We start from the raw sequence: 10,806 nt of genomic DNA on the forward strand, positions 1-10,806 counted from the left end.
ATTAATCAATTCCCTCCTTGTGGTAAAATAATAATAATAATAGTAATAGTAATAATCATAATAATATTAATAATAATAATAATAATAATAATAATAATAATAATAACCCACAAAAGTTTAAATTAAAATGTGTAAATATGGACAAATAAAAAACTACCATGACTGTTTATTAATAGATATTGTTGTTGGTCCCCACAGGCCTTTCGACAGAGGACATTTTGACATGTCACAGAAAGAAAAGCCCAGGTGTAAGCCACAGTGGGCTTCAGTTTGGATTCCCCATCCTCTGTCTCCCTTACTCTACATCTCTTGCATGTTTTACTGTAATCTGAATAACATCAATAAAAATACAAAAAATAAAAGAATTCGATTCGCAGTCACTGACATCACCTCAAGCCTTGTCATCCAGGTGAGCTGTTACACAGTGGGACCACTGGAGATGAAAAGAAAGCTCATAGTGTGACATCTCAGCCTAACTGTCACTCTCTATGGTGTCACACAGAAACACACAAACGTAAATACTCACACACTCGGACAGGATACAGTTAATAAGCCTAGTTTTGACTGACAGGTGACATTTCATTATGGAGAAATCATAGCGGCACAGCGCAAATCCAAACAGACACGACACACAATGTCTGAGCAGGAAAGACTGCAGAGACAGGAAGACAGACAGGACAGGAAAACTTTGCTGCAGGACTTCAGACTGAAACTCCAGACTTTCCACTGTCATTTTGATTCCATTTATCCACAAATCCTCATGGAGCAGATCTGCAAAAACAGGCATGTTACTATGAACTTGCACCATTGCATAACACTCATTTTTGGTCAGTTCACCCCGCGCTGCTGGAGGTTTGGATTATAGAGTTGAGCCCATCTATGGAATGCTGGGATACTTTAATATCCAATAACAGCAGACTGTACTCACAGTTTGTCTTTGTAGTGAACCACAATTAAATAAGTAATACCAGTTTCTTTTGGTATGTGGTCAAATATACTCACAAATCACACCAGTCTAGCAGATCATATCACTGCAGATGCAGGGTTTTTGTTTTTGTTGTTTTTGTACTTGTAGAAAATTTTATGATGGCCGATAATATTGTGATTTATCTAACATTCAATAGAAACTTTGGAACTGAACCTTTTGTAATATTGTAGCTGGCATGTGTGAAATTGATCTCTCTTTTGGTATATCTGCAGTTTATTAGATTTTTGTCCAGCCAGACATCAGACTTATATTTCCTCCCTGTCGTATGGTAAAGCTATATTTCCGTAATATTCTTAAAATTTTGGATTAGATTGTCTTCTTTCTCCTGTAGAAAAAAATGTCAACGTGTCCATCCTGATATCATTGTCAGTGCCCATGGTCCCTATTTTTAAAGCTGATATTGTAGCTGCTAAAACAAATCAAAGACAAAAATAATCTGAAAAGTAAAAACTTAAAAGTTTTCTTAATTTTTTTTTTATTTTTATTTTATTTTATTTTATTTTATTTTTTTTATTTTATTTTATTTTATTTTATTTTATTTTATTTTATTTTATTTTATTTTATTTTATTTTATTTTATTTTATTTTATTTTTTTATACTGATGATGGCTCATTCACTGATGCAATACAATAACAGAATGGCATGCTGTATTTTAATTGGTCCACTCTACAGTCAGTCAATATGTGATGGGCGGGAGTTCAGACTTCTACCCAATCAGGTGTCACGCACACTGCCCTTCCCCTCCGACAGTCTGAAACATGGCGTTACGGGAGATATCGTCGCTGGAGAAATATTTAGGATTGAAAAAGCCGAACAAGTACAGCACACAGGGGGATAAAAAGGTGACATGATACATTTACGTTGTTGGAGTCTGCCACTGGCTTTAAACCACTATTTCGCGTTATGGGAAGCTTGTACGCTATTGTAGCAGGGCACACAGAAGCTAGCAAGCTAATGCTACCAAGCTAGTCATGTGTATTGTAAATAGATGCAGTTTTTGTGGCTTATCGAACTCGTGTTATCAGTTGATAGTCAGTGGTCTTTTTTATCCGTTAAGGCTGATAGTCAGAGCAAATCCTGGAAGTAATATTTAATGCCAGCTGTCTTATTTCCACAACTCAGCACAATAGAAATAGCTCCATGCTGTGCGCATGCCCGTTCATTGAAGTCAAGTGAGGGCAGGAGTGGGCTGTCACTTTCTTCAAGTCCACTTCACAGAGAAGCACTGTAAGATGAACTGGATCCTCAGTAATGATGACTGAAAGGGAGAGGAGATAAGCTAAAGAGAGGGAGAAGAACATATGACTCACATTGTATCTTCAAGTCTGCTTTACTCAGAATTAACAGAGCCTAATGTTGTAAAAATGTTGCAAACAAGTATTCTTAAATCCCTATTTTCATACTCTGACCTGGATAGTAACCTACATACTCATCCTCATTTCACTAATGTATTTTATTATACGAAATGTTGGTAATCACATGCATATTAGACACTCTCGCCTTTATTCATAAATGTGTAAAGATATCAAGGGTGTGTTTTGCCGTTTGGAACTAGAGCAACGTGTTCTTTAAGGAGGTGTAAAGCAAATACAAGGACAGCTGATGTCAGACGCATGGAAATGATTGCTTAACCCCATACAACCTGAGCAAAGCAGCTTGATTTCTTTCAGAAACATAGGAGGAAGGCCAAAAAGCAATTTAAAAACCAAATTTGCAACAAATTAGTAAACAATCCCGAGAAAATAACCTGGAAATTTGCAGTAAAGGGAAGTAAAACTCAGAAACAAACAAGGAAATGACTTGGGAAAAAGTGCTTAAAATTATATATTTAGCAAAATATTTGGAATATATTATCTCAATAATTGCAAATATCATTTTGGGACATTTCCGTGTTTTCTGATATTTTTCTTATATATTTCTCCCTCTCCTTTTTAAGCATCAATTTTCAGGTTGTTTTCTGGTCTCTGTTATCTTTTTTTTTTTTTTTTGCAATTTGCTCATTACCTTTTCCTGTGTTTTTGAAGAGAATTAAACCATTTTGTTTAGACATGTTTTAGGGTTAAATATATTCATAAGTGGTATGAATACAGCAATTGATGTCCATTCAGTTTACATAGAGTTAGTTATGTCTGAATTTGCATGAGATACATTAAAAATCACTTTTTTTAACTCCCTCTGTCTTCCTCTCATCTTTCCATGCAGGTGCCTGTGCTACAAAATAACAATGGTCCTCCACTAGTAGGGCTGGTGACCATCGCCTGTCACCTGGTGAAAGAGGCCAAGCGCCCAGAGCTGCTGGGAGACTCTGCAGAGAGCAGGGCTGTGGTGCAGCAGTGGCTGGAGTACAGAGTCACCAAGCTGGACGGCTACACAAAGGAAGACATCAAGACCATCTTGAAGGTAGAAAAACTAAAAAGAAATCTTTGAAATCTTTTCTTGTTCTTTTAAATTCCTGTTGTATTGCATCTGTAGACCTAAATGCATTTGTACTTACAATTATCTAAGATTTTAATTCTTTATTCCAAGCTTGTTTGAATTCAGCTTTTAATTTCAGTTAGTACTAATCTAATTTTACATACCTTAGTTGGATTTGTGAAAATAATATATATTTTAAAAATCATTCCATTCCCTTGAGAGGCACCACAGCATCTTGGTGTATTTCACATTCCCTCTGTCTGTCCACCAGCTAGGCCACTGTGCGTGCATGCGTGTGTCCTGTTAAGGCGACAGGAATACAGACTGATGTATAGCCCTTCAGTGACATGGCCTCACACGACAGAGAAAAATGCTTTAATGTGCCTGACGCCAGTCAGCGTGAAATGGATCGCCAGCTACTGGTCTGCTGGACACTAGGTGCCTCTTGGCACTGTCATGTCAGCATGAAGTGTCTGTGTTTTTGTTTGTGTGTATGTGCGCGTGCACTTCTCAGCGTGACACACTGTTGTGGCATGGCTGAAGAGTCATGCTGTGCGGCAGCATGTTATCTGGACAGGGCTCTTAAATATTTTAATGGTGCCACTTACAGACGGAAGTCGCCCTGAGCAGCTCAGCTCTGGTGCCCGGTGGCCCCCCGTCCTGTCCTGCTGCTTTAGCTCCGTCCTTAACACTCTTCTTTCAAGCACACTAGTCATCTCCCTTTAAATATCCGGAGATAAAAACTGTCAACTGCAGGACTTCTTAAACTTTCTTACCCCATGATGCAAATAACAACCTCACAGTCACTATTAATTAATGTTAATCTGAGATTTTCCTCAAACATTTAATCGTATTTAAGCACTAACATTTTGAGAGTTTTCAGCCATCTGGATCAAGTATGTAGAAAGACAGCAATGCAAAAAAATGGGAGTATTTGGGTACTCCAGTGAATACCATGACAGTAGTCAACTGACAACAGTAGCTATAGACAGGGTTCCCATGGTTATGGAAAAACTAAAAAAGTCATGGAATTTCACAATTTTATTTTTCAGGCATGGAAAAATCCTAGAATTAGTAAAAATAATTGAAAGTTCTGAAAAAAGTCATGGAGTAATAAAAATGTTACAGTAGTCATTCCTCTACAACATTCATGCAATGTAACATAAAGGCAAATTTATTTTCTGAAATTAACGAAATAGCATAGCTAACAAGTATCACTGTGTGACAATATTTTGTTAACCATCACAATTTTTTTTTTTTTTTTTCCCCGGGTTCTGTCTCACCCTCCATGCAAGCCAGGTAGCTGAAATTATATTTGAATAGAGTTTGAATCTGATATTTCTGTGAAACGCCAGAAGGTATGGCAAAAAAAGGGATCCTTGAAAAGTGATGGAAAAGTTTTGAAATTTTGTATATGCAAATGTTAACCCTGTATAGAAAAGTACATCAGAGCAAAATGAGTAAAAAGGCATACAGTGAGCACTGTTATATCTGAATGTACCGATTAAAAGAGTGTGCAGTTTAGGCGGGGGCAGGTAGATAAGAACCCAGGTTTGGAGCTCCATGTGCTGAGTGGGGGTAGCAGGAGAGCTGCCTTTCCTCTGATGCTCGACTGGGCTTCAGCTCCATGGCTGTAGGCTAAGAAAAGCAAGGATCTGATGGTGGAAAGGGAGGAAGTCTGCAGTCTTCATGCCTTGTTTGGCATCACCCACTCTTGCCGCACAATAACTCCATTTGCCCCCAAGATGCTCTGTGTGCATAGAGTGTTCCCTTCGCACAATGTACAAGTGCTAAAGATGGTCCCTTCCCTTGGGACCAGCACTTCCATGCACGACTTTGCACACACAGACATGGACTGAGAAATACACATCATGATGCCCAAGTTTAGGACAGCTTCATTAGATCTGCAAGCAAGAATTGTAGTCATTTGGTAGGGAAGTAAACAAATAGCCTGTTTTGCACAGCATCTGTGCTAAGTCGCCAGTCATGGGGAGAGATGCTATTCCCCCTCAGGTTACATATTATTCCTACCCACATAGCACAGCACACAGACACACAGACACACACGCAAGCTAGGATGCAGACTCACGTACCTCACGCACCCACAGATATATAGGTTAACGAACCTGCTGTCATACCCCCTGCAGGTCTGTAGTGGCCATCCAAAGAATAACATTTTGTAAAAACTAAATATTTTTAATTGGATACTTTTACACTTTTTTAAAAAAAAAAACTTTCCCTCTTTTTTAGTTTGCTTTTTAACACATAAGATTCAATCTGTACAATAAATCTACAGCAGTGTTGAGTGAAATGCAGAATTAGTCATGACCAATGACACCACCACTGCTCTTAAAGAGGCTCCATTTGTGATTCATATAACACATTTACTTACATGTATGTACCATGATGAATAAATTAATGACCTCATTTGCATAACTGGTTATGTTGTGAACATTATTCTTACAGGATCTCAACCTCTACCTGCAAGACAAGGTCTACCTGGCTGGCCACCAGTTCACCTTAGCTGACACTTTCATGTACTGTGGGATCCATCCACTCATAGTAAGTTACCTTTTCTCTCATTTCTGCACCCTTAGGTGTCCCAACATTAAGATTTCTTGGTACTAATTATCACTTAAAGCTACAGTTGGTAACTTACATGAAAATATTTGCAAAAACGTACACTACATCCACACAGTAGTACATGAGGCAGATAGTCTGTGAACAAAAATCACATTTTTCCTCTTCCTTAAACTGCTTCTAATGGCATTTGCTAGAATCCATTGTGTCTCACAGAAAACAACTAGTATCTTACGCAGTCAGCAGGGTCCATACAAGTTGCTTGAGGTGATTGAAGTACTTGAATTTGACACTAATAAATTTAAGCACTGGAATACCTTGAAAATCAGACTTTGTTTTACTTAATCATTTAAAAATTACTTACATATAATTGGGAGGAGCACAGAATAACAAATTATTATTATAGGAAATGTATTCGACGAACATTTTATTGCTGCTTCTCTGTGCTCTGTGTATTTTTGCTTTTTCATCCTTTGTCAATCACATGCCTAAATAATAATAAGTTAATTCAAGTCAATTTTAGGCCTTGGTGGCATGTTTGCTCTATTAACAAGGCATCCTTAAAAGTTAGTGCTAACCCTGGTCAGTCATGTTAACCACTGCTTGTGAACTGTGGTCAAACTGTCGGACAAACAGCGCTTATCAAAACATAATTATAGATTCTGTCACTGCATTGCCTATTTCTTGCCCCGTTTCTTTTCAGAAACATATTTTAGTGTGATGTAGAGTTGTTAACTGAAAAAATGTACCCCCCACATGGCGGTAGGGTTACAAACTTTCTTATTTTACAGCCAAACATTACACTCATATGTTTCTGAAAACATAAAAAAGGTTACTTTTGTGCAAGTTTCTAATCATGGCTTTAAACTCTAATGTGTCGCTGAAATATCTGCTAAGCTTTAAGTCATGCAAGTTAGTGAAAAGGAGTTTGTATTTGCTTTAGGTTAGCTGAAGGATAGGGTGGATGCTATTTAACTTTTGACCTAAATAAAGATCAATATTCAATCCAACAGCTATTTTTTATTGTTTATCTGTGTAAATGAAATTTTTAGGGTATTTGGATTAACTGTTGCTTATTAAAGTGTTCTGCGAGGACCCGTGTTAAGCTTTTTGGAACTAAAGATGTATGAAACTAAAGTTGCATGGACTGCACATTCAGGAATAAGTGCTAGTGATTTTTTTGTGTCTTTTTCCAAGGACTCTATCTATCCATCCATCCACCGACCCCTTCATCCACTCATTTCCCTCTCCATCACTGCTCACTTCATTCAAACCACTACTTTAATAAGCAATTTGTCGCAGTGCATAACACACAATTAGACCAGTCATATGACCAAAGGGCACCAAGAACAAGTTGGCAATGAAGACGCGGTTTAATATAAACACATTCTCACTTCTCTTTAGAGAAATAAAGTGATGTGGCACAAAGTGATGTCTTTAGCCTCAGACCAGGGACAAGTAAGTTTGTTGTGCCTTGCAGTATTAAAAGAAAGTGAGTTCAGAAACGGGGAAGATGGAGTGAGACGGAGGGAGGGAGAGATCACATGGTGCGAGATGTCAGTGGTTGTGGCGGAGATGGAAGGTTGCCCCCCGCCACCAGGCAGAGGAGCGTCACTTTGGTTTGCAATCAGTGTGGTTTTTAACCTCAGGGACAAAGGGTCAGCCGGCCCAACCCTTAACCACAGCCTGTCCTGATGTTCAATTCATGGAAAACAACATGACACAAACATTAAACCTGACTGATGCTAGAATGGTTTTAGGCTGGATTGTTGTCTGTGTGGCGAATTTCCACTTTCCAGTTAATGAGATAATAAAAGTGCACACATCGAAAAAGATTTTTTCCAAGGATGTCCTTATGTGTTCAGGTATTATGCTATTTTGTTGCAGTTTTCCAAATGTAATATGAAGCAACAGGAAAATATGCCTGTTTGACACAAACTTGTCAAAACATGGTGTATTCAGACAGCTTTAATAAGCTTTGTCTGAGAGGAAATTTATACAAATCAGTGATTTTCAATCTTTGTGGTTTGTGACCTGATAAAATATGACATTGTGACCCAAGTGTGGGACCCCACATGGGTCATGAGTTGTGATCATTTTGTCTTAAAAAGAAATTCTACTTCTCAGCTTGTGTAATTTAAAATTTTGTAGGGGCCTGAAGAAGTAAAAGTATCTGGTACTTGACAAGAAATCAGACAGAATTTAACAAATTAAACATAACAGACAGAACAGAAACATTTCTGTGTTATCCTTTATATCGTCTTGTGACCCCTCAGATTTATATCGACCCCCAGGTTGGGAACCATTGGTCTAAATCACATTTATTGTTTGCAGCTTTTGTCTTTTAATTTGCATGTTTGCATACAAATTGCTTTACAGACAGAAACAGATCATTTCCACTGAACAAATTTCAAATAAACTGAAATGCATTAACTGCACAGTGTTTCCCACAGCATTGGCTTCTTATTGTGACCCAGGATAACCCCAACTCCCCATCAAACTTTTTGGTCCCGCTGTTAGTTAGACTCGGTGTTGCCACCAGCCCACTGTGACCCTAAGTGCTGGGGTTTGCACTGGCTGGATTTGTGTTGCTGCAGCCAGTAGCTGAAGGTCTGTATCCAGAGCTGCTGTCCACTCTCCACCCAGTAAAGTAGTCTCCTTGTGGCAGGGAGTGACACTGAGGGGCTTCTGGTTGTGCTAGCTAGCTAATTATTGTCTTATTTGTGTTATGAAGAGAGAGAAAGGTGGTGCAAGCAGGGGCTGAGTTGATCAATGCACTGCACGTAGCTGTTCAATAAAATAAGATTGTACCTCTATTATATAGTAAAAATAGTTGATATTGTTGTGGGCTGCCACAAATAAATCATTGTATAAGAAACACTGCACTAATTTGGGAGCACTGGACAGGGTATTGTTTAACAACAAAATATTAAAACATGATGCCCTCTGACTTTAACCAACAGCTTATACATTATAAAATGGGTTTACCACTGTTACCTTCACTAGCCTTTACAGCTGACTTTTTTCTTTCTGTAATCAGATAAACTCTCCTCTCTCACCCAGGTGGACTTGGCCATCCAGGAGAAGGAGCAGTATGTGAATGTGACGCGATGGTTCGACCATATTCAGCACTACCCTGGCGTCAGACACCACCTCCCTCCCGTAGTCGTACTTAGGAACAGAATTTACACCAGCAAACACCACTAAGACCCGACCCCACCCGACCCGGCCTGACTCATCACAAGCTCGTCTGTCTTTTGGACCTGGGCAAATTATCTCCCGAAGTCCATGAGTATATCACATCATCATCACGATATGAGGACGTTTCTACATAGCAACCAAACTCTTTTATTCCTGTTTTCGGATCATTATTCCTGCCTTTATGTTTTGTCGTGGTCACATACATCACCTTTGCATGTTTTCTCTTTGGATTTATAAAAAATATATGTTTTACTAGGAGAATCAGTAAAGAGCAAAAAAAATAAAGTCTTAGTGTATGAGGTACTGAAACTAAAATAAGGGATTGCTTTCTAATAAAGTCAAATTCAGTTGATATTCTTTGAAAAAATGTCAGTGTTTTTAATACTTATGTTGCCCAGTAACAGTAGCTGTTGATTTTAAGAAGAGATCAGGAGTGTTATGTAAACCTCTCAATCACTCTGCTGCAAACACTATACGGAATTTTCTGTCTTAACTCTGTTTCAGTAACTTACAAACTAAGATGTGAGACAGTTATGTTGGTTTTTATTTATTTTTCGGTCATTTTTGTGGGACTTTTGGAAACCTACATTTGTATTGTTGTTTTCAAAGGGAAGGCTGTACGGTTTGTGAGGAAGTGCTGCTAGCTTGTTTAAAAGGTGTTTTTATTTATAAACGGTGGTTAAATGGTGATTTTTTTTGTTGAATCTAAGCTATGGACATGTGATGAGTTTTAAAAGAAGGCTCGATAAGATGTTGCTTAACTGGCATTACATAATGTCCTTAGGACAAGCAGCTTCCTTCATGCCATATCAATGCATTTTCAGCAATAGTTTGTCCAAATAAATGTGGTTGCTGGTTCAACATCATAACCCCATAATGACCACAGTCACTGCTGAGTCCACATTGTTCTGTCGTCTCTCTGCACTGATGAATACAGTCGTCTCTCTCAGCTCGCATCCCTATTAGGACTTTGGTGTTTGTTTTTTCTTTGGGATTTCATGTTTTTCACATGCAACTCTCAGCCATTTCACTGGACAGTTTAGTGTGTGTGTGTGCTCCTGATTACATCCCCTCTCCGTCCCACTTCCTCACCACCAGTCGTGTGGGCAGCAGTGAGCAGTTGAGCGTCAGCCCCAGAGTCAGAGATCAGAGTGAGGCTCCAATCAGTCCCACTACCACCACTGTTGATGCTGCAGGCCAGAGAGAGGGCAGCGGGCTCACCAGCTGCCACACAGATCCAGCCAGCCAAGGCCAGAACCCAGGCCCCTGGGCGACAGTCAGCCACTGTGTGTCATTTCAACCCTCGCGCTCCCACGGGGGCTACTGGAGAGAGAAGGACGAAGGGAGGCAGCGAGCGAGGGAGGCCACAGTGAGAGAGGAAAAACAGCACCCAGAGGCCGAGGGATCTTTTTGTGACGTGAACAATGATCTCTGAAAGCCTTACTGCTGCTGGCTGGATGTTTGCTATTAGCACCATTAACAGGCCATGATGTAGCTTTGGTGGCAGAACCTTTAAAATTGATATTATGAAGGTACTGATAAGTAGACAAAGATAAGCAGGAAAGTCCTATTGAGCAAAGTCCCAGTTTTCATTGCTTTTGATGGTGTATCAAACTATTAAA

The 10,806-nt window shown here is 39.1% G+C and overlaps 1 protein-coding gene across 1 annotated transcript; it reads left to right on the plus strand.

Annotated features, from left to right (window-relative positions):
* The first annotated feature begins 1,726 nt into the window (after positions 1 to 1,726).
* Positions 1,727 to 10,073, plus strand: eef1e1 (eukaryotic translation elongation factor 1 epsilon 1). Its single transcript, XM_042510012.1, has 4 exons — positions 1,727 to 1,830; positions 3,191 to 3,388; positions 5,870 to 5,965; positions 9,047 to 10,073. The coding sequence occupies exons 1-4, from the start codon at positions 1,747 to 1,749 to the stop codon at positions 9,188 to 9,190; spliced, it is 522 nt and encodes a 173-aa protein (XP_042365946.1). The 5' UTR covers positions 1,727 to 1,746; the 3' UTR covers positions 9,191 to 10,073.
* Positions 10,074 to 10,806: the final 733 nt, after the last annotated feature.

Source organism: Plectropomus leopardus, chromosome 21, assembly GCF_008729295.1.
Source record: "Plectropomus leopardus isolate mb chromosome 21, YSFRI_Pleo_2.0, whole genome shotgun sequence".
Taxonomy (NCBI): domain Eukaryota; kingdom Metazoa; phylum Chordata; class Actinopteri; order Perciformes; family Serranidae; genus Plectropomus; species Plectropomus leopardus.